The 26,251-nt window shown below is 35.8% G+C and overlaps 1 protein-coding gene across 1 annotated transcript in view; it reads right to left on the reverse strand.

Moving 5' to 3' along the window:
- The window catches only part of TRHDE (thyrotropin releasing hormone degrading enzyme), a 1,764,002-nt gene that overhangs the window by 438,680 nt on the left and 1,299,071 nt on the right, over nucleotides 1-26,251 (reverse strand). Inside the window, exon 10 of the mRNA XM_053716777.1 lies at nucleotides 24,732-24,820. Coding sequence (XP_053572752.1) covers nucleotides 24,732-24,820 — 89 coding nt within the window. The remainder of the gene's footprint in view (nucleotides 1-24,731; nucleotides 24,821-26,251) is intronic.

Below are 26,251 nucleotides of genomic sequence, written 5' to 3' on the forward strand. Positions count from 1 at the left end.
TCCTGACACTAGTGGTTGTGCTTTATGTTTGTTTTGTTTATGTATACACTGCTAACTTACAAGAAAAACACCAGTGAAAATACTGGGCATGTAGATTAAACACAAATATCAATAAGCTGAGGAACCATGAACCAGATAGTATCAGTATTAGCAAAAATGAACCAAAAGGTAATTTAGCTGTAAGTAGCCTTGTAATGAGCACCTACATGGCAAGCTGCTACAAGGGTCTTTAGTATAAACAATAACATGATAATATAAAACACCGTTCTTTAGAGGCAAAACCATCCCCAGAGTGACTGTATTATTGATTGCCTTATTTGTTTTTATGTAGCAACGACTTTGCTTTTTACAAAGTTTTTACATTTGTATACATTTGCTACTGAATGAATATTGGAACCCCCTGCACATAATGGAATTGGATCCATTTGTATTAGGCTCATCGCTTAGAGCTATAGTAGCTCTGTTCCATGTGAGTACATTTCCAGCTGGATTTGTAAAGGGACATTTATAACTGTTTTACACTATTTAAGTTTCTTTCTGTTCTCTTTGAGGTCCAAGGTAGAGCTTCTCAGGATGTTCTACCCACATAAAACTGTAATTTATATTATTGCTATATTTTTAACTTTGTATGGGTCTTTCCACTGCAAAATATTACATCATAATTGAGGAGGAACACATTCTCGCTGTTAGGAACAATAATGCCACTAGGAAAAGTTTTCTGGACATCATCTATTTTCTTAATAATGCCCTAAGAATTTGAGGTAAGACTTTTGTTAACAGGAATTATGAACTCTAGGTTTTGTAGTTCATATCATATCTGCTAAGTAAGGATTTATTGTGTGGAACTCAAATGCAGGAGTGCATTTGTTGCTTTTTTGTTTGTCTGTCCCATGGTAAACATTACTACCCTATGTGGTTGTATATTTCTTAATAGGATGGTAGCACAGTGGGTAGTAGAACAAGCAGGCACCAATTGTAGTCACTGATGGAGTAGCCAGTATGCTAGAAACTCTTCATGGGGGTAATTTTATAAATAGTAAAGGATGGTAACCTAGAATCTAAGTTTACAATTGTACTTGACTGGTGCAGAAGGATTTTAGGTCACTTCCTCTGCAGTGCTAAAGGCAGCCAGCTCCTTAAGCAGGAACAGGAGAAAGAAGGGTTCCCCAGCACCCTCTTAAGCATCACTAGTAGGTGCAACTCAACTTTGGAGATGGGGGAACATATTTTGGTACAACAGAAGGTTATATATGTTATGGCATCCAATCAATTAAATGGGATCAGAATCCCATTTGGCAGAGATGTGTGGACCATGATTGGTCCTTAAATCTTTTAGGATTTCACTGAGAACTTGAGAAAAAAATACAGCCAGTCTAGGTCTGGCTCACCCTTTTGAGCAAGATCAATACCTTCCACAAAATCATTAAGTGGTTCCTGGAAGTCTTTAAAGTACTGATAGCAGCACTTGTCAGGAGGCTGAAGGAACAGCTGAAAAGTTGCATGTAGGAACATTTGGAGAAATCCCCTGAAATGGTGCTGGTTACCTTGTGTGATGCCAGAATTAATTGGAAAATGGCTTTCTGAAATAATAGCCTGCCAACTTGAAGGGACAAACTGATTCACAGTGTGCATGTGGTCCAAGAAAATGAGGGCATGCTATGTGAGGGAGAAGTGTGGCAGCAGGAGACATATATATTTGCATCTCCTAACAGCAGCTGCAGTAGCGGCTGCATTTGGTTAGATGTTTCATAGGACCCACTGAAGCCCCCTCAAGAAAGGAGAGTAGTGCCTCTAAAATGTTAAAGGTTTATCTCCTTTTACCCCTACAGCAGACCTACTCAGCTACTGGGATGACAAGATGGCATTATTGAAATTCAACTTTTCACTGCTGTACTTCTGGTCCCTGCTGCAGCTGCAGTAAAAGTGTCTCTTAGTACAGCTGCTGCTGCCATCGGCCACTCCTGCTTCTGCCATTCCTGATCTGTGGTGGTCATCAGTCTATGCCAAATACTTAGAGAACAATTAGCTGCTGCAGCAAAGAGAGTTTTGTCACATATTTATTTACATTCCTTGAAGTTGTATTGTAGGCAATTGTGTACTTTAATCACAAGGTCTTCTTCAGTATTGCTGCTGCCTGCTGATGCTCCTGGTGCTTCTGTCACTTCTATTCTGTGGGGGTCATCAGTCAATATCAAATCAGGAAACAATCACTTTTGCCTTCTTTGGAGGGTATTTTGGGGGTTTGTGTACTTATATCTTATGGTCTACTGCAATAATGTTGCTGCCTACTGCTCCTACCATTCCTCCTCTCTGGTGGTCATCAGTCAGTGCCAATTAACCTATATACTCTACAGAGTTTTGTACATGTCTGTTTGCTTCCTTGAGGGGATATTTTTGGGGTTTGTGTACTAATCTAGAGGCCTACTTCAGTATTGATGTTGCCTGCTGCTTTTACTTATGCCATTCCTGCTCTGTGGTGGTCTGTGGTGGTCAATAGTTAATGTCAAATCATTTGGAAAACACTGGCCCCTGTATCCAACAGACTTTTGGCACATCTCTTTTTTTGCTTGGTGTTGTATTCTTATATTTGTTTCTGCTTATACCTAATGATGTCCTAAAGGAAGGATTTCATTACGGTAATGTCAGGTTGGAGGCTGGCTTAAAATTCAGATAAGATGCTTTTGAAATATGTGGAGTAGACATGGGATAAAAAATAAAAACATACAAGACTGTAGTCCCTGCAGTACTGAAGCATTTCACCGTAATCAACCATTGTGCATCTTTCTGAAGTTCCCTCCCTCCACCAAAGCATCATTCTCAAAAGAGATCTCTCCCCTCCATTGAAAATGAGCTTCTGAGAGATACTGCTCTTGCTCATGTTGAAGGAATTCCATAAGGTCTTTGTAAACAGATCTTTGAATTCAGTCTCCAAAGTTATCTACAAACTTGTCATGGAGCAGGTGTGTGGGAAAGTGAACTTTATTTCCTTTCACCCATACTACTTTCACTCCACTTCTTTGCCTTGCTTTGTACTGCCACACAATCTATGTTTAGTGCCACACTAGCTTGCCCATTGCATATGGAGTGCATAGAATATGACAGCCTAGAGTGTGTGTGTGTGTGTGTGTGGGGGGGTGTGAATGAGGTTGTGCAGAAAACAGGATGGTACAAATAGGTTGTATGGGTGGGAAGTAAAAGGTTAGAAGTGGTGGCACAATGGAGTGGTCAAAAAAGGTAATGAGTGATTAATTGATTATTACTTATCACATAATTTTAAATATATTCTTTGAACTCTCTGTAATGTAATTATAAAAAAATCCTTCTGATTTTTATGTTTTTCTGTTAGCATTGACGTATAGGTTATTTTAATTATTGGCATTCCATAATGTTAACTTTTTGTTAAAATTATTTTTCTATTCACTTCCTGTTGGGAAATAATTTTTAAAAATGTTGCTAAGAATTTTCATATGAATTAAATTCTGTCTAAACGGTCCTCAAAGAAAATTAAAAAAAAAATCTTTCAGGTAAAACATTTTTTTTTCTCCACGCAAATATCTAATAATATGCAAAGCCAAAAAATATCTTCAGGACTTTTAGATTAGTTGGCCTTGCCAATGAATCACTTCTCTAACCTTGGCTTTATTTTTTTTAATCATTTATTTCTTTCACTTACACTTGCTAATATTGGCATAGAGATGATTATCCCAAAGGTGCTGTAATACTTGGTAAGTATGACTGCATTGAGTGTCTAAAGAAGAATAAATAAAAAAAAGTCTTCCATTCATACAATGAAGAATGAGTCTCTAAAGATGTTGTTTATGAATGCCTGAACAGTGGAAGCTTGACAATAACTAAACTGAATTTAAAATGATCATTTTTCTACTCACCTTCACCATAGATAGCTATTAAAGTATATGTCCCTGTGAGATATGGTTTAGTCAGAGATGATCAAAAAGTTCTGAGAAAGTATCTTTAGTACAGATGTGTTTATGAAACAGACTGTCATAGCCTTAAAAAAATCGATATATTCGGTTATAACGACTTGTATATTTCATAATGATATTATATATTAGAAAATGTGTGTTACGATTTATGTTTTTGTCCATCCTTATTCTTAAGAGGTTTTTGAAACTGGAGCTAGTGGGATTTTACCAGGGTACACTAAAAGCTTAAATAGAAAAAGGTTTAATATGAGTACTGTGATTAGAACTACTAGAAATACTCTAAAGTATTAATTGGCACTCAGTTATCTTGATAGTAACTAACTAGATTGGAACAGCTAACTTACCCAATTACAAAAGCTTTATTTAAACCATTTTTTTATTATACTGGAGGGTATTTCTATACTTGTTGACTCATATTGTTTTTAACTCTATATAAATAAAGTTTCTTAAAATTTTGTATTTCATCTATTTGAGTTTATTTGTGCCAGCAAAACTATTGGACATGTTGTTTGCTGTGCTAGTAAGCAACTTCAAACAGAACTTGGTGATATATATTTCATTTTAAAAGGCCATAATCCTTGGTAACATTAATATATATTATAAAGCTTGTAGACTGCTTTTTGTAAATGGCCTCTCTATCCATGCAGGAGGTAAAATATCTACCAGGGGGTAGGTTTCAATAGACTTGTTGCTGTTTTGTTTTTCTTCAGTACATAATTATAGTAGGAGGCTAAGATAGTTTACCTCTAAATGTATAAAACATGTGACATATTGGGAGATGGACTAAAAAGGAAAATAAATTACAAGTACTGCTTTCATTTTAAAACACAATTCATGAACATTTGTAGGTTATATGTAAAAAGTGTGACAAGGCTGATTTGACTGCATACAAATTCATTTTAACCCTTTAAGGACCAGGAATTTCAGAGAGAAACTTGCCAAAGAGACGGGATCATTTTTACATTTTTTTACATTTAAACAGAAATAGAGCCTTGTTGTTTTTTTTTAAATTACCTATCACAAGTATATATATATATATGTCTATGTCTAGTCTCAGATGTTGTCCTATAGCCCAAATACAACCTCTAAAATGAGGGGGTGATCGAACAACCATTTTATTACAAAGAGAGGCCAGATGAATCTCTGAACTAGACACAGTCCACCCCAGGGGCATGACTACACACCTTTCTCTGCCATGTTTCTTGTAAAATAAGTCATCTAAAAATCAATAAGCTGAATTTTTTATTATATTATTATAGTGGACTCTTGTACCACTAATGGAGGGGATATAGTAGTTAGTTTATAAATCAGTTATAATAGTTATTTGTAAATATGTTTATTACCCTGTAATCCTAACATTTTTTTCTAGTGATGCACATGTGACTATAGTATTCTAATGTATTAATGCTTTATTTTAGGTAGAAAAAAGGAAAATTCCAGTAATCAGTTAAGTGAACTGAATTTAGATTCTACCTTAAGAAAATCAGATAATCACAGGGTCATAGAGCATCACCTGAGTGAGTGGGGGAGTGGTTTAACAGGGTATAAATATTGTGTTAGTTTGCATTGCATGTTACCTTGACAAAGGCCCAGGTTGGGGCCGAAACATTGGAAAATAAATGTTGAAAAACTTATGAAAAAGAGAGAAGAGTCTTTCTTGTATACCTATATTCATTTGTGACTCAGGCTCTAAGAAGTTATGCTAGAGTGCTAACCTTGCATGGAAACATATGAATGTGTGAAGATATAGCACCCACCTAAAAAGTAAGGGATGTGAGTTTGGAATAAACATCAAAAAGACTTTGTTACTATATCTCCCTGCATCTGTGGTATGGAGCATTTCACCAGCAAACAGGAACAGCGGGCACTTACCTATACCTTTGACAACGCTGCAGCTGAAAGGATTTTATATAGTGACAAACTTGATGAATTGAATATCAAAGAAAGACCCAGAGATCTATATTTCGAATTACTGAGGTTGAAAAAACGAGAAACAGATTTGTATCTACACGCTATCTCCCTCTCTGAGTACCATAGGGAGAGTAAGATCCCAAAAGGATTCAGAATAAAGAACACGCCTACCATAGGTCGCAATAATCCTGAGTTTTGTGAGCGCTGGTGCCGAATACTTAAATGGTGTTCTCTTGATCTAATACTCCTAGTGGTAGAGGAGTTGAGATGCACCCTCAACCTTATTGAACAGGAGAAAATAAAATTTGAAGAACACAGACCGACAGTTACCTCAGATAAAACGGAGGATTGGATCACAAAGTTGTATGAGCAGGTTCAAAAATACAAAGAGGATTTGGCATCTTACAAGAGGAGCAAGCACAGGAGGATTGCAGAAGATTATCGACTGAATCTGATTTATCCTTGGCAATACGGAGTTTCCGTACAAGGCAGGAGGCGCAGGCGTGACGTGCAAAGAGTGCGACGCCCAGAGGGAGCAACGCTTGACTCTGCATCATCCGGGAGCAACCCAGAGACCAGTAGCCTTTTTTGGAGGAAGGAGAGAGGCTAACAGCAGAAGACCCCGGCATACAAGAAGGGGGAGCAGGAGAAAAAGCACAAATAACCCAGAGCAAAACGGGAGCAGCCAGCAATCAAAAGAAAAGGTAATATTTAACCTTTCAAAACACTGCTTAACACCAGAAGAAGAGAGTGTATTAGCGATAGGATTAAACTTTGTGCCTAAAACTAAAGGAAACATGTTTCACACAAAAGTAGACATATATAAATGTGGTCGCAGCTTAAGGCTTAGAGACTTTTTTGTATATTAAAGGGGTCAGAGTTCAGGGCACATATAAGGAATATAGAGGTGTCAGTAAGTTTGATCCCAATACCCGTAATCCCCATATAACTAACTTCCTGAAACTTGTGGAAAAGGATATAGGCATCTTAGACAAGACATTTCACATAACAAACCCAATTTTGAAAGCAGGGAATGGGATGCACTCAAAGGCCTTAAAAATAATAAGGACATCATTTTGAAGCCTGCTGACAAGGGTGGAAGTATTGTCTTAATGGACTATAAGAATTATCAGGGAGAGATATTAAGACAATTAAACAACAGTCAGAACTACATAAAATTAAACAGAACCCCCATCTTGGAATACAAGAGGGAGTTGGATAACATTCTACTGATGGGGATGCAGAATGGCTGGATTTCGGAGGGAGAGATTAACTTCATGTTTACAGAATACCCCAAGACCCCAGTTTTTTATATACTCCCAAATATCCATAAGACTCTTATTGACTCCCAGGAAGGCCAATAATCTCTGCTATAGAGTCACTAAACCAACCAGTGGCCCAATACTTGGATGATACTCTACAGGGACTAGTAAAACAAATACCCTCATATATAAGATACTCTAATCACCTGCATCCCTCATGAGGAGGGGATTGAGGCAGTAGTTACAAGAAAATACAAGTTATAGGGGGCCTCCTGTAGAATACCTATCATTACTATTACACTTCATATTGTATAAAAACTATTTCAAATTTGAAAAGGATGTTTTTCTACAGTGCATGAGTACAGCCATGGGCTCTCGGGTAGCACCGAGCTATGCTAATATTTGTATGCATTCATATGAACAGGCTAATATTATGAATAATGAATTATTCTTATAATATGTTAGGAACTACAGGAGGTTCATAGACAATGTGTTTTTTCTCTGGTATGGTGGTGAAAGTACCCTCACTAGATTCCTGGATGAGATTAATAAAATTCAGGGCCCCATTAGATTTTTCCCGAAATGGGACAAAGAGAAAATTGAGTTTCTGGCTATAGAACTATTCAGAGACAATGACAGGATAGAGACAAGGGTGTATAGAAAGACTACAGATAGAAACACCTTAGTACGATATGAGTTTTCACCCAAGACACCTACTTAACTCTATGCCAAAAGCTCAAATGTTGAGAGCAGTGAGACTCACCTCTAAACTGGATGAGGTAGAAAGATGAAATGGGTGAAAGATTCTCAGAGAGTGGATACCCAGCCAGTATCTTACAAGATAGCAAAACACAGGCAACAATAGAAAAAGAACAAAAAGTGGAGAAAAGGAGAAAGAATGAAGATAAATATTTTTTTGTCACTGAGTATACAACAGACAGTTGGAAAATACAAAGGGCTATCCAGAATAATTGGAAAATCCTACAAGGGGATGAGAGATTAAAATCTTTCACAAAAGAACTCCTGATATTCTCTTATAGAAGGGGATGCTCCTTGAAGGATATGTTAGTACAGGCGGACCCCACTGATAAATATGAAAAACCAGTAAAACATTTTCTGATGAGAAAACCAGGTGTATATAGGTGTCATGGATGCACTACATGTGATAATATAATCCTAGGCAACATATTCAGACACAGCCACACTGGTAGGAGGTATGACATAAGACAGCCATTAAACCATTAAACTGTGAGTCCAAATACGTGGTTTATATGATCAAGTGCCAGTGTGGGGACATGTATATTGGAAAGACGGAATGCATGCTGAAGGAGAGAATGGCAGTACATAGGTCCAGCATCAGACAGACTTTAGAGAAAGGGGAGTCAGATCAGCCTGTGGCTAAACATTTTCTGAAAAAGGGCCACTCTGTGTCTAGTCTCAGATATTGTCCTATAGACCAAATACAACCTCTGAAATGAGGGGGTGATAGAAAGACCATGTTATTACAAAGAGAGGCCAGATGGATCTCTGAACTAGACACAGTCCACCCCAGGGGCTTGAATACACACCTGTCTCTGTCCTGTTTCTTGTAAAATAAGTCATCTGATACTCAATAAGCTGAATTTTTGATTATATTATTAAAGTGGACTCTTGTACCTCTAATGGTGGGGATATAGTAATTAGTTTATAAATCAGTTATAATAGTTATTTGTAAATATGTTTATTACCCTGTATTCATAACAATTTTTTCTAGTGATGCACATGTGCCTATAGTATTCTAATGTATTAATGCTTTATTTTAGGTAGAAAAAAGGAAAATTCCAGTAATCAGTTAAGTGAACTGAATTCAGATTCTACCTTAAGAAAATCAGATAATCACAGGGTCATAGAGCATCACCTGAGTGAATGGGGGAGTGGTTTAACAGGGTATAAATATTGTGTTAGTTTGCATTGCATGTTACCTTGACAAAGGCCCAGGTTGGGGCCGAAACATTGGAAAATAAAAATAAATGTTGAAAAACCTATGAAAAAGAGAGAAGAGTTTTTCTTGTATACCAAGCTATATATATATATAGTAGACAACGCTAGATATTGATCTAGGCCCATTTTAGTATTTTTCATGCCCCCATTTCATTACCAAATGTGGTCATATTAAAAAAAAATATTATTTTTATCACAGACTTTGGGTTTCTCACTGAAATTATTTACATACCACTTGTGCAATCATGATACAAATGGTTGTAAAAGCTTATCTGAGATACCCTTTGTTCATAAATAGCACATATAAGTGACTTTGCCATTGTTTTTTGGTAATTAGAAGTCCGCTATTTCCAGCTGTACATCACATTTCTGAAACTCAGTGAAAGCGTTAATCAGATAGCTTGTAAGGATAATTTTAGCTTTAGTGTAGATATTACCCTCCCACATCACATTTCTGAAACTCGGCGAATGGGTTAATCATATAGATTGTAAGGTTAATTTTAGTTTTAGTGTAGATATTAGCCCCCCACCTGACACCTCCCACCCTGTGATCCCAACTGGTCACCCTCATCCAGTTACACCTGAGGAAGGGGAGGAACCCTGAAATGCATAGTGTGGATTGATGACCTGGACAGGTAAGCAGTTTGTTTTGCCTCTCCACTTACAGGCTTTTTATCTCTATCATTATTGAAATATGTTTTATTAAAACTGAGTGTTTTGACATATTGCTTTTAAAATTGTACTTGATATGTATGTTCACAGTGTATGACATTTTTTTATAATAAATTGTGACATTTATATTTTTTGTGCTGTCTATTTATATTCCAATAGCAATTCCCCTTTAAAAGATAGCAGCTTTTATATATATATATATATATATATATATATATATATATATATATATATATATATATATATATATATATATCACTCCCCATGTAAAGGTGTTCATTTTGATTTTCTATTTAACTTTTTATCATTTATTATTAGGTGCTCTCAATTTGTAAATAGATGTACTGTATATGTATATATATATATATATAAATATGTTTTTTTTTTTAAATATATATATATATACTGTATATATAAATATATACATATTTTAAATTTCTGTAATTTCTTTATTATATATCTATACTATAATTGCATTTGTAATGTCCGTCGCCGTCGGCAGTTGCGCAGCATCCTCAATGGAATGTTGGCAGCGCAAGGACAAAAGAATTTACCTGGAATTCAATCGAATCTGCATCCAGGTGAATTTCGAAAATGGCAGGGTGGTTAGTCAATTTAAATAATGTTAAAACATTATCTGACGCAGTTAGGAAAAAACAGTCTGTGAGGAGAGTTGTAGAGAGATCAGTTAGATTAATAGCGGAACATTGTATTTAGTTGAATTTTTTAGCATTATTAGTTATTACAACCAAAAAGCTAAGCTAAATAAAGTGTTGCAATATCTGTAACATTATAACATAAATTAATTGTGTTGCTACATCAGTAGCTTTATTATCTATACTATATTTGTAATATATTTAGGAAAAAAAGTCCATTCCCATAAGGTTGTCACTATATATGTTGGTTATATAAATATACATTTTCAATAAATTTGGCAAATAGGGTTTGGCTAAAGTGGTATATTTATTATATACAGCTATATAGGACAGTTGAACATAAAAAAAGGCTGTCACTACACCTGTAGAAATATTTAGATATAGATTAAAACAGTTTTCACAATACATTTTTGCTACTTTGGTAGCATTATTATATATTTTGTTGTTTAATTAGAAATTTCATTTTTTTTATTTTGCTATGCTAAATGAAGCACAATCAGTGCTCCCTTAAAATTTGAAAGCAGATACCTTCTGCCTCTGGCTGTGGTTTTAGCTGTCAGAGCTGATATCTGGGACAGCAGCATGAGGCAGAAGGTAGGACGTATAGGAACTACGTCAACTGGGTATGCTAGGCAAAGTACTCTGTGACATAGTACCTGCATCCTGGTGGCTTAAGAGGTTAAAATCAATTTTTAACCAAATTATGTTTCATCTAACAAGCAATCTTTAAACAAAAAAATCTGTCAATCATTAAACTTAGAGGTAAATAAATTAAATAATTTCAACAATGCCATCTTTGGCATTGTTGAAACATTACAAATTTTAGTTATTACAATTTTTTTAGTTATTACCTATAATGGGAACATATTCTTCTTCCATGTTTTTTTAATCATATACGGTATATTTACAAAAAAGTTTAGGATTAATTTTCTGCAATAAGAATATTTGTAGCCACTTTAGTAAAAAGGATGTTTGACATATTGGTAAATACAATGCTCTGGCGCTACTAGTGGAAAGCAGCAGAGCATAGTGACATCATTAAAAAATTATAACCTGCATCATTAAACACCTGGTACATTTTTATAAAATAAATGAAGTCCCTAATGAAGCCCTACATCAGATAAACATAATAATAATAATCTTGATATATAATTTTAACACATTTTAAAAATATTTTCTTTTAAGTGAGTTGCAGCATATTCCACTATATCTCCGGTATTTATCACTGAAATACCAACAAAGCCTCCATTTAACATTGCACAAGGCATTAGAAAAAGCTTCAGTGTTGATTATAATATAGCTATATTTATGACACTCTTCCCATAGCATACCCTGGCATCAAATGGAATTAATAAGTCTAAGAGAAGGCATTAACTAACAGGTCCGGGTGATCAGAAAAAGCAGTCATGGCATTTGTTGAAGTAAGAGGGCACTTGATGGGCAGTTGCTTATTCCCTTGGCTGATTTGGGTTTCCTGCTATAATGTCAAACCAAAAAATTATATTTAGATATAGCAACATTTTACAAGAACACTTTGTAAAAATAAAAAAAGAAGAAATGAAAACAAATTACAACGTCAATCTTCTGTCCTTTTAAAATGTTTTTTTTCACAGCTACCAAAGGCCTTGATTACAAGGGGAGAACAAACATATTAACAATATTGGACTAGATTACAAGTGGCTCTTTGCGTGCATCGGAAATAGCGCAACTTCAATTTTGTAATACGAAAGCAGCCTGGCACACACAAACAGCCTCTGTCTAGCAAAGTTAATGCGGAAGCAGGAGTGCTAACTAGCATTCAACTCATAATCTTTCCATTTTGTGTTAATATCGCTCAAGCACAATCAATAGAACTATTCTAAAGTCCCAAATGTTTTTTTTAATAAATCTAACAATAATCTAGAGAGCGCTTATATCAGTGGTGCATTTAATCCCTCAGACAAAAGACTTCTAAGGGGGTGCACAGTAAAATTCATGTTGGATATTGATCGAGCACTTAGCTTGTGGTGGGCTAAACTGATGGTGCTTTAAGCTAATAGTGTGAACGTAGTAGAGTTCTTTATATACTTATTTATTATACCATTAACAACAATGGTTTACGTCAGCTCTTAAATAGCACTAAATTGTACAGCTGTATTTTAAATTTAGCTTGAGAGTAACACTTAACTCACTATTTGTAATGCAAGCACAATGAGCAAGCTAGTAGAGCTCTCTTCCATATCCAATAAAAGTATAGGCCACTCTAAAAAAAATTGTTTGTATTCTAATCATAGCCTAGCCCTAAAATTTTAGCATTCACCCAAATGTAATTATATGTTTTAAACAGTCTAAAACCAATGAATTTAATATGTGATGAATCCAATATTTTGTAGAAGGGTTATTCTTTCTAATGTGGGTCTTTACTTCTGGAAACAGGGCCTCAGTAATCACTTTCTAATGTAAACATTTTAGCTGGACAGTGGCTCTATCAGAAGCTGTATTGGTCAAATAGTACAGCCGTATTATTCACTGCTGCCCTCTGAGACTGAAACAGAACCTGGCCCTGAATTATCTAGAATATTCTCTACAGACTGATCTTTTTCTTCACTTAGTGAACATTTTGATGACATGGAGAAGCTTAAGATCAAAGAAACAAAACTACAATGGGATATTTGGTATATGAGCAAATATATTGAATTACATATTATACTGAGAGGCCTGAGGGTCAACAAGTTCCCAACCTTTGACATTGATGATATAGACTTTATGGAGGCCTGGAACAATGTATTAACAGATTGCTTAATACGCCTTATGTCATTACTATGTGATTTTAAAGCTAAATTGCTAATTACTGTAAGAGAAGAGATTTGTTTGTTGCAATTTGAACTGAACTCTAGACAATGTAATATGGATTATGGTAGATTTGATTTGGTACTTAGAAATGCTATAACTGATATTAAGAAACAGGTTATTGACATAAAACATACTAAATATATTTGTGATCAAATGGATTACGATACAAATACTGTGTACATATGGAATCGCAACAGACGCACTCAGACTAGAAGACAACAAAATAGATACAGGTCTAACAATAGAAGACATAGAAACAGAAGGGGAGGGGGAAAACACCCTCAGGTTACATTTTCTGACACTGATGCAGAGTCTGGGGAGGATGGGTCAGCTACCAGTGGAGATGAAGCATTACCCTTAAATGAGATGAAAGGCATATTGAAAAATGTACCGGTAATTCACTCTGAGTATCCCTCAAACAGTAATGTTAATTGAGAATTGGTAGTGAGACCCAAAAATAACATCAGTAAATACAGTGCCAGTAAGCCAACTATGGCCTCTACCACCCAACCTGGTTCTGATACCTGTATAGAAGTACTTTCTAACACTTACAAACTACCTGATGAAGATCAGTCACAACTCAAGCAGGTTTTTTCCTTGCCCCAAAGTAAACCCGACCAGGAGAAACAGGGATACAAGCTGATGGAAACCAGACAACAGACAAATACAAATAGATTGTGTCATAAATTTGTCTAAAACTAATCTATCTGACACACAATTGTGTGTACTTAGACTTGGCTTGGGATTTGTCCCTTCAACTAATTTTAATTTGTTTAAAACTATTATCAATGTGAATCAATTGATTTGTAACATAACTTTGAAGGGTCATTTCTCAGGTGCAAACACAGTGGAACAAGATCCATCTGTTCCCCCAAAGTGGGTTACCACTAATTTGAACACTGACCTGCCATTTGTAGAGTCATGTGATTTGATTTCACTCAACAACCTCCTGAGAGAGGGTGAGAACCCAACTACCTCCACCCATACTACATGTGTTAAAGGTTTAAAATCTCCATCTAGGTTTTATCCTATACACAGTAGGGGGAATATTATAGAGAGGTTTTATGGAAGAGTGGAGAGTGATCTCAAATCTTTAGCAGGATCCACTAATAAAACCCAAGATAATTTAAGCAGGTTGGAAAAAATAGCCTGAAAACAGTTGGCCAGTAACCAAGAAATTGTCATACGCAATGCTGATAAAGGGGGCTCAGTAGTGGTACTGGACAAGGCCGACTATATCAGTGAAGCATTACGTCAGCTAGAGGACAATAATTCCTACACTATACTGTCCACCAATCCTAATCATTATTTTCAAAGGGAGTTGTTGCACCTTCTGGACGATGGTGTTGAGAGCGGGTTTATCGATCAAGACACCGCAACATATATTTATGTATATTTATGTATATTTATGTTGAACATCCAGTGACACCTGTTTTCCACCATCTCCCGAAGGTGCACAAGTCTCTTATTAATGTCTCTTTTTTAGCACTTATCACAATGGCTGGACATGATATTGCACCCATTTGTGGAGGTACTACCCAGTTTATTAAAGGATACCAAGCACTTGGTCAATTTGGTTGACAAATTACACTGGAGGGTCTCCATAGATGGGTAACTATTAATGTCACAGCCCTCTATTCTTCCATCCCCCATGACAAGGGTATGGAAGCTGTTGCTTTTTTTCTTTAGGAATGGTCAGAATTTTCGGTAGACTTTCAAGCATTTATCCTACGGGTGTCTCTTTTTCTTCTGACCCACAACTTCTTCGAATTTGAGGGTACTTTTTATCTCCAAAGATGTGGGACTGCAATGGGTGCAAAATTTGCCCCCTCATGCGCCCACCTTTTTATGGGTTGGTGGGAACTGTCCCACATTTTGGAGATAATAATCCTCATAAAAGGAACATCAGTTTCTACCGTCAATTTATTGATGATTTGATCCTCATTTGGGATGGTAATGAGACTGATATAAGGGATTTTGTGCAAGGTATCAACTAGAATGATGTGGGACTCAAATTTACCTTTGAGACCGAACAGGGAGTGATCAACTTCCTTGATCTGACACTTAGTGGTACTAAAGATGGTAAGGTAAAAACTAACCTCTACAGAAAACCTATATCTGGCAACTCCTTGCTACATGCTAGGAGCTGCCATCCAAAACATGTACCATACGCAATTACAAAAGGCCAGCTTATAATAGCCAAAAGGAACTGCTCAGATATGATGGATTGCCAAGCTCAGATTGAGGATGTCAATAGACGTTTAATCCAAAGAGGCTATCCACGAAAGATTGTTAAGAAAGCACATAGGGAGGTTGTTAAACTACATAGTCTAGATCTTCTGAGGGATAAACCAAAGACGTCAGGGACTCATAAAGGTGTAACTTTTGTTACTGACTATAGTTCCCAATATGAAGAAGTATGCAAAATTGTGAAACATAATTTTAACATGCTTTTTGCAGATGACAGATTATAGGATGTGTCCAAGAAGGAATTATATGCCTCTACCGAAGGAATCGTACATTGGGCAATTCGATGTCCCCTACGGTGTTAAAAAAGCCTATATCCCAGGCTAGTGCTTGGCTTACAAGTAAGGGATCCTTTAAATGTGGCAGTTCTAGATGTGGAGCCTGTGATTATTTGATTATGTCCGATCACTTTAGCTCAACAGTTACAAGAAAAACCTACAAAGTGAATTTCTGCTTAAACTTTATCTCAGTTTATGTTATATACTGTATAACTTGTAGTAAAAGTGGAAAACAATATGTTGTACTTAAGACAAGGAGTATTAGATCTAGGGTGAGGGAGCATCTCTCAACCATATGGGTGGGAAAGGCTACCACCCCCCTTGTGCATCATTTTGCACAAATACATAATAAAGACCTCTCCTGTTTCTCATGGCAACCAATCGACATGATCCCCCGTCCCAAAAAGGGGGTGATAGAGAAGTTATTCTTCGTAAAAGGGAGATGCTGTGGATTTTTAAACATGAGACTAGGGTCCCCCCAGGGTCTTAACTGTGAATACGACCAGATTAACTACTGGGAATAATCTGGAACCCATCTCTGTTTAGTTTGATCTCCACAGTGTGTCCCCATCTTCATCAGATAACTATATTTTTCTCTATGTATGCCTGTTTTCCCTGGTTTTATTGGGTGACATTTACACACTTTATACACCTTGTACATCCAGGTGTAATAAAATTATATTAATATTTACCATATTTAGTACTAATACACATTTTCATAGTGATATTTGATGTTTTATTAAGATTGTTTAGATTGTATATCAAGTTTATTCTGAATAGTCCTGTTTGCAGTTCGTATACATTTGCATATATATGTGCGTGTATGCATTTCTTCCTTTGTCTCATGCATGTTTTTTCTTCTCTCTTTTTTGTAACACATGTAATAGCTATTGTTGTTTCTTATTCCAGGCCTTTATATAATCTGTTTCAGGCATGTAAGGCTTACATTTTATGGGCGTGTCTTTGTTTTGAAGCTCCTTTTGGTTTTAACCAATGATGTCAACGTAATTTGTGTATATATTGTGCACCTGTGATTGGCATCCCTATGCTATAAATATGGCGTTAAGCCATAACGTGTAAGCCTGCCAGCCCTGAGGTGTCCATGCCTCTCACCTTTTGATATTTGACCTCCTGTTTTTATTATGAAATGTTTCAATAAATGTTTTATAACTATTTTGCTGAATGCTTTTCCTTTGTTTTTCTATTTGGGACTGTCTCTATCAGAAGCTCTCACATTTCCACCTTCAAATCACCTTATTTTAAAGTCTTCCTTAAGAAATAAGTTTTCTCATAAACCTGTTGCCAAATCAATTTCAGCTATAGCTATATTTGAAAAAGTATTGATTTGTTGTTTATATCAGATTTTATTTTGTAATTACTAAGTTCTTGGTTTCTATTAGGTAATTTCAGTTTTTGTTTTGTTTGCTATATTGATTCAGTTTGCTAAGGTTTATGAAAATGGGCATACTACTGTAATTCCTTTGAAATCAGCATATTAAATTGTTAAAAAAAACACAAACCAATTTGATACTATGTGGACAGATAAGATAAATATGATTTTTTGGGCAGAAAGTATTATTTCAATTCTTGAAATTAAGTTATATATGATTACAATGTATTTTCTTTTATTTTTCTTTAATATTCTTTTATTGAGGTTTTGCACAAGAAAATATATACAAATAATGTCATAGCATAAATAACAACATTTTCATTGCATACATTACAATGATGTATGCAAAAGACAACATGAATTCTAAGTTATAAACATCTGAAACCTCCATTTTAAAGTTAAAATTGCTTTTATGAGTGACTAATGAGCCGGCCACTCATGGGCCCTTTGATATTGGGAACACTGGTCAGGAATGTTAGTCAAATTGAAGACCCCATTAGGTCTAATGACACTTATTAGATAGATAAGTAGGGATATATGGCGATAGTAATAATCTGAGAGAAAGTAACATCAGGTAAACACTGCTTGATATTTTAGAATAAATGAAATTAATAGATACTGTAAAGTATCATAGAATGACACTGATGTGGGGGGGGGGGTTTAAATTGAAGCGGAACCTCAGTGTATACAAGTTTCATGTGGTAATAGGCTACTATTGGGGCAATTGTTTAGTGATTATACACTTCTATGCAAAATATATTGTCTAACTATAGACTAGAGACCAGCAGGTCATGTAAAATTCCTCTAATATTATAGCAGAATGGGGCTCTCATCTGTAACTGTTTCAGAAGTGCTACATCAATTATAAAAGCATCTTGCTAAAGAAAGACATTAAGTTGCATTATAATAAATAGTTTATCCATAACTTATGTACAATCCACTCCCATCAATCCACAATTATATAATGTAGGTTGCTAAAGTGTGTAGAGTGTTAAAGCAGGCGGTGTCCATTTAAGTCTTCCATATGTTACCTACCATCTCCCCCACCGGCTGAGGGAGAAAATAGGAATTATGACTAGAATAGGCCATTAGGGCAGCACTTGAGAATGGTAAATCCGACCAACCAGTTGCCAGACATTTCTTGCAGGCAAGACAGGCAAGACATAGGAACACAGACTTACGTTTTATTATTATTGACCACGTCCCACCCCTAGCGAGGGGTGGTGACAGAGGTAGGGTGCTCTTACAGAGGGAAAGTCGCTGGATTTTCACACTCGACACTTTGGTCCCTAAGGGGTTAAATGTTCATTTTGACATGCAGTGTTTCTTGTAAGGACCATGATCCACTATTGGGTGTTGTTACCTATCTAATTGTTCTTGAACTCCCCATCTGATTTGGGCTCTTAGGTTCTATTCTACATATTTTATCCCATTGGTTTAGTAACAGTATCATCTTAGATGTTTGATATCTATTGTTTGTTGCCTGAATGAATATTATGATGATCATGATTGGTTGACTCAATTTGAGTATTGAAACTGTTCGGTTTTTGTTTCTACCTATAATTTGATGTCTATACACAGGGTCTGTATATTAAGATTGAAGTCTTGTTCCCCTTCTAGCACTGATAGTATTGTTTGCTAGGTCAGTGTACTAATGATAGCTAGCGTTGTATGGCTGGCTTCTTGGTGTCTATACTACTGCATATTAGGAGTGGTTATATTTATATTATTGGGCATTTCGCAGTTATATATTTTTATTTTTTATTTGTGATAATACAGGTGATAGATTACAAAATTTTTATCTAATATGGTTTACCATCTGATAAGATTACTGAGGGGCTGGTGAGTTATCTTGATCGCTTTACATGCTGTGTCTCGTTATAACTGACGTGTTTACCGTTGGGAGGCACATATATGGTTGCCTAGCAGCAATTTTTTTCCCAATTTTTTTCCCTGTTGCGCTGTTGTTTAAATATTTGCCCTTTCACTGTGTGTGCAGTAGATTGTGGATATACAATTGATAGCACGTTTGATTTCCTGATTGACTACGTATGTTAAGTTTATTTGCGATCGATCTGTTTGATTTTGAGAAGATGTGTACATGGTTGCTTAGCAACATTAGACATTTTTGTTTTGCCGATGTATATACTTATCTACTAGTGTGCTAACCATCGGATTACTGTCACCTTGTTTCAAAGTGCTGAGTGTTATACTGATACATCCTCTGTAAGACATCCAAGCCGGTTTTTTCATATAGAATTCTTAGGTAATCGATACCATTATTATTAACATCATGTCTATACAGTTTTCCACAACACACCTACAAGTTATTAGTCACCAACTCTACGTCATTGTGTTCTGTGTACTTATGATTTTAAATTCACATGTTGATATTGCTGTTTTTATGTTTTTTGTGATATCACAATTTTTTTGCCTTGGTGACTCTTTTGAACCTCCAGGGCCTCTGTACTGACTCTTGCGCATGCGCAGTTGCGCTAGGAGGACGCCACAGACTCTGGCAGGATCGTCACCAGGTAAGCACTTAAATAGTTCACTGTTAATTTGTTTTGTAAGGTCTGAGGAAGGGGGTGACCCCGAAAACGTTCACCTAAGTAAAGTCATTTCACTACTTAAAACGGAGAGTGCCTTTCTTATTTCTTTTGGTATATATATATATATATATATATATATATATATATATATATAGGGAGTGCAGAATTATTAGGCAAATGAGTATTTTGACCACATCATCCTCTTTATGCATGTTGTCTTACTCCAAGCTGTATAGGCTCGAAAGCCTACTACCAATTAAGCATATTAGGTGATGTGCATCTCTGTAATGAGAAGGGGTGTGGTCTAATGACATCAACACCCTATATCAGGTGTGCATAATTATTAGGCAACTTCCTTTCCTTTGGCAAAATGGGTCAAAAGAAGGACTTGACAGGCTCAGAAAAGTAAAAAATAGTGAGATATCTTGCAGAGGGATGCAGCACTCTTAAAATTGCAAAGCTTCTGAAGCGTGATCATCGAACAATCAAGCGTTTCATTCAAAATAGTCAACAGGGTCGCAAGAAGCGTGTGGAAAAACCAAGGCGCAAAATAACTGCCCATGAACTGAGAAAAGTCAAGCGTGCAGCTGCCAAGATGCCACTTGCCACCAGTTTGGCCATATTTCAGAGCTGCAACATCACTGGAGTGCCCAAAAGCACAAGGTGTGCAATACTCAGAGACATGGCCAAGGTAAGAAAGGCTGAAAGACGACTACCACTGAACAAGACACACAAGCTGAAACGTCAAGACTGGGCCAAGAAATATCTCAAGACTGATTTTTCTAAGGTTTTATGGACTGATGAAATGAGAGTGAGTCTTGATGGGCCAGATGGATGGGCCTGTGGCTGGATTGGTAAAGGGCAGAGAGCTCCAGTCCGACTCGGACGCCAGCAAGGTGGAGGTGGAGTACTGGTTTGGGCTGGTATCATCAAAGATGAGCTTGTGGGGCCTTTTTGGATTGAGGATTAAGTCAAGCTCAACTCCCAGTCCTACTGCCAGTTTCTGGAAAACACCTTCTTCAAGCAGTGGTACAGGAAGAAGTCTACATCCTTCAAGAAAAACATGATTTTCATGCAGGACAATGCTCCATCACACGTGTCCAAGTACTCCACAGCGTGGCTGGCAACAAAGGGTGTAAAAGAAGAAAATCTAATGACATGGCCTCCTTGTTCACCTGATCTGAACCCCATTGAGAACCTGTGGTCCATCATCAAATGTGAGATTTACAAGGAGGGAAAACAGTACACCTCTCTGAACAGTGTCTGGGAGGTTGTGGTTGCTGCTGCACGCAATGTTGATGGTGAACAGATCAAAACACTGACAGAATCCATGGATGGCAGGCTTTTGAGTGTCCTTGCAAAGAAAGGTGGCTATATTGGTCACTGATTTGTTTTTGTTTTGTTTTTGAATGTCAGAAATGTATATTTGTGAATGTTGAGATGTTATATTGGTTTCACTGGTAAAAATAAATAATTGAAATTGGTATATATTTGTTTTTTGTTAAGTTGCCTAATAATTATGCACAGTAATAGTCACCTGCACACACAGATATCCCCCTAAAATAGCTAAAACTAAAAACAAACTAAAAACTACTTCCAAAAATATTCAGCTTTGATATTAATGAGTTTTTTGGGTTCATTGAGAACATGGCTGTTGTTCAATAATAAAATTAATCCTCAAAAATACAACTTGCCTAATAATTCTGCACTCCCTGTATATATATATATATATATATATATATGTATATATATATATATATATATATATATATATATATATATATATATATATATAAAAAATAGGAGGGACTAATACACTTCAATGTATCTTAATACTAGAAATACCTCCATCTAACTATTCAGGAAAATGCAGAGTGGTCTGTTAGAGGACTATCACCTGACATTATGTGAAAGAGCACAAAATATAATAGCAACAGCCTCATAGCCTTAATACAGAATAATAAAACAGTCTATGTTGTGCTAAGTTAAATCAGTTACATACAGATAACAACCAAGCTTGGTAGAAAATTAAAAATTGCTATATGGAAACATAACAGGGAGCTGAAATATCTAACTCTCAGCAAATAGCAGAACATATGGATAAAACAAAAGTGAGCTGCAAACATATAAGATCTGGCTAATGTCCCTAATTTGAAGGCAAATAAACTGAGCTAGAAACAGGTCCAGCAACCACCACCTGCCTTAACAAAGCAGGAATCCAGTGGCTACTGAAAGTTATCCTATGCGTTTAAACATAGCAAGATTAGGTTAGGCTTCAGATATACAGTAAACCATTTATACTTCACCATTCCTAGCTAGTGACATATATTTGCTACAATATTGCAATGGTGTATTTGCAAATTTCAGCAGGAAAGCTTAAGCACACATATAATTGTCATCTCATATGGGACATGTGGGATGACCTACTAAGTGGATTATGCAGCTCTAACCTCTAAAAAGATTTAGACATGTTAGTTATATCACATTACGAAAATTAACAAGAGTTAACAGCAAACAACGAGGTAACATAGCATAACGTTCCACTGGTCTTAATTCTTACAGTTCACAACGGTGAAGAGGATCCGTAAGTCTTTAGTCTATTTAGCCATGGCCAGGCTAACTTCTATGGAATAATAATTTTCTTCAGCTTACCCTACACCAGAGCGGTAGCTGTTTTGTAGGTTCTAGTAAAGATCTGGCTCCTTACAGCTTGATTGTGGTATGCCCAGGGTTATCAAAGGTAATAGACCTTCTGATACATCAAGGAATACAGCTCCTGGTCGCCGTTTCACTAGCGTTGGTGATTTAGATCTTCCAATTGAAGGGCTATAGCAAAGCCACTCTGGAGCCTAACCGCGGGAGTCAGCCGCATCTCCCCCGCCAGGGACCCGAGCCAAAAGGACATCATTGGTGATCACAAGCTCAGCGAGAGTAGACCCGCAGTCACATACATATTTCTTAGCGTGATTGCCTGCAGAAACTTTGGATTGTATGGACACCTCCAACCGGGGTGGAGAGATCTGGTCTGCGCCAGGTTGGACCCCCAAGGACATAGATGTGTCTAACCCATGGTACACTGACTGTCCGGCCTCCTCTTTAGCACCGTCCCCTTTAACTGTAACAATAAGGTCTCCATAGCTTCTGAATATCTGAGATTTGAGCACTGTCAGTAGAGTAAGTAGTGTTGTATGGTACTCCTCAATTTCAAAACAGTAAAAGAATAGTCATGGGATAGCCGGGGGTTATCATGAATGAAGTCGCAAGGCCGCAGCCTAGGTTTACTAGTAGTCCGGTTTGATATTTTGGTTCATGCAATCTACATAAAATCAGCTGAATTCAATGCAGAATAGGACCATAGTGTAGCTGTAGTGATTGATGAGTGTTGATGTCCCAAAAAAAGGGCTTTTTTAAGGCTTTATTCTGCTTTTTCGGCCGGAGCTGAACGCTAATGCGTCTTCTCCCTGCAGTAGTTGGCTCTGTCCCCATGATTACAATGTTTAATCTTATTCTTTTATATGTTTATCCTTTTATTCACACAAAAGCATGTTCAATCACTGCTATAGCTTAATTGGATTATAATTTGAAAAAGTTAAACAAATTTGAGTTTCTGGCAACCATTCAGAAAATATGCAGTTAAGAAATAAAATAAAAAAACATAGGGTTAGATTACAAGTAGAGCGCTATTTATCGCTTTCTCTAGATTGCTAATTGTGCTAAAAGTAAACTTTTTGTGCGTCGGGTTAAGCTGATATTATGAGTTGAAAGTAAACCTATTCCCCCATAGAAGTCAATGGAGAAAAAAAAGTAGGAAAAAAACTAACACCCCCGAACCGCTAACCAAATTGCATATTATTATGTGTGCTAACCTGACATGAAAATATTAATATTTCACATTCAAATGTTCTGTATATTGCAGAATATGTTCTATTTATCCATGAATACATATTTCTACATATAACTGATGTTATTTTGATACAGTATATATCTATACATACATATATATATATATATATATATATATATATATATATATATATATATATAAATACAGATATATACAGGTATATATAGGAATAACTATTTATAAATACATAGAACATATTCTGCTATGTGTAGAACATTGGAATGTAAAATATTACAGTAAATACATAGTATAACACTATATTAAATATGAATATTGCATAAATAGGACTTTACATGTTTTTATCAACTTAACTGCAAAGCGCTCTAATGCACTTTTATATATGTGTACATGTGTATTTATGTGTTTATATGTGTAAATATATGTCTTTAAAGACATATATTCACATATAAATACATAAATATATATGTACGTAACTATAGACATCTTTAGACACCTGAGACCCCATATCTTTTGTGTGCAATATTTTTTTAAATAATATTTATTAGATGGTGCTATTATGAGTGTAACTTTGTAATATATGTTTGATATGTTTTGTGACACTTTTTAGTTTTGCACAACAGTAAACAAGGTAATCAGTCTAGCGTACATTGCGATTGTGCTCAAGCGATTGTGTTTACTTTCAACTTGTAATACCAGTGCATACCAGAACAATTAACCTGCGTACAAACGTTAACGAAAACCCGAGATCACTAGTTCGTAAATGTTAGCACTCTACTTATAATCTGGCCCATAATAGGTTTATAGCAGTATGTCCCTTTTAATATTAATTAATTAGTTGAGCTTAATGAATCACTCCAAATATATTTGTAGTAACAATTTCCTGGCCTGACCAAGAAAAAATGTGCTTTCTGTAAACTAGTCTGCAGATTAAGATGAATGAAGATTTGCTGCAAACCAATTTCACTGTTTAAATGCCCCTCGGCTTAATCTGATCAACTGGTTGTTGTTGAAAAGTTGTCCTTTTCAAAGTACTATCTGTTTTTTAAGAACTTAAATATGTAAGATTATTAAAATGTTTCTGCTTTTCTTTTTTCATATCCAAAACCATTTATATAGTTCTAGATATGCCTATATATTCTTACCTGATTTGTTGGACACCCATATAATTGCCTGGGGAGAGATATGGCTTGTATTTCCTACTGCAATCGTTAATGGAATCTGCCAAAGGTAGCTGCAATACAAAGAAAATTGAGCAAAAATCACAAGTACTGAAGTGATTACTTTTAGTGAGCAAAACGCAAGATAAACAAACCAGAAATCTTATTTTCTGTCAAAATTTTTAATTGTACCGGTGGTTTTAAATGAGACTGCTGCAGTCTGCAGAACAAAAAGAGAAATAATATTTTGCAAAAGCACACTGAAACATGGATATCGTTCTTCAACAAAATTTCCTCATAACATTTTCAGAAATAATTTTACAAAAGAAAAATAATAGGGTTTGACTATCAAGAAGTGCTGCATGAATTAATTTAAGAAAAGGGAAATTAAACAGTAGCTTGCCTAAGGCTCCACATGATAGTATATTGTTCAGAAATACAGGGTAGTTACAAATGGCCTGAAAGCAATACAATTCTTACAAGTTTTGCTTTGATTGATAAATAACGTGTTTCTGAAAGTCTGTGATATCCGTTCTTCAAAGGTAGCCTTCAACATTCAAATTAAGTGTTGATGGCAAAAGACAACCTACCAATCAAGTCTGGCACAGCTAATAATTTTAAAACAATTGCTTTCAGTATAAGTGTTTTCATTTCTTCAAAACATATTTCAATGCTTGCTTTACAAGCTATCTGTCATAATAGCACACATTAAATTATTATATTTTAGTTCAATTTAGTTCTTATATTAAGTTCTTATGTATTTGTTATATTATATTTTGTTACGTAAATAGGCAAGGTTACTATACTAGTAACTAAAAGTAGCCTTTGTTGGACTACAAATATTTGTAGTGGTTGCTGCGTAGATTTTTAAAATAGATGTTTATAGTTTTCTGCTCAGTAAACAAGTGGAAAATGTTGCATATAATGGAAGCTGCACAGGTGTTAGTCTGTTTTTTAGTTGGGGATTATTGTATGTGGCTGTTAGATGGTAGGGAGTGGTTTTCTGGTAGAGGAATTATGTTTGGGGTACTTTAGAGGTAATAGTTCTTGGGAGAATACTGGTGGGGGGGTCTTATGAGCGGATGCATCATTTAACAGTTTGCTTTGGGGAACACTATAAAAATGGAAATGGTGATGGTTTGGGTTAAATACTATCTGAAGGTTTTTGAATGGATAGTTAGAGTTAAAGGGCCACTGTAAGTAAATATTTTCTATGCCTGTTACTAACTAACTACCCCAAATACGCTTTTTATCAATAGCATTTCATTAACATATCTCTATCGTATATCAGAAATCTTGTCTGCAAATTTAATTGTTTTCCAAACCCACTCCGTGAGTATCCTTTGCTCTGTACCAATCCGTTTACAATACCTAGGTTTCAAAATGGCGCTTTAAACACAAAGTTATTGGTTTAAGTATTTTTAACATGCAGTGCTGAAAATAGTGGGCAGGATAACGTGACATCATCGGCGAATAAAAGATATAACTTTTAGAACGTTAGGAAA

This window comes from Bombina bombina, chromosome 6 (genome assembly GCF_027579735.1).
Source record: "Bombina bombina isolate aBomBom1 chromosome 6, aBomBom1.pri, whole genome shotgun sequence".
In the NCBI taxonomy this organism is placed as follows: Eukaryota; Metazoa; Chordata; class Amphibia; order Anura; family Bombinatoridae; genus Bombina; species Bombina bombina.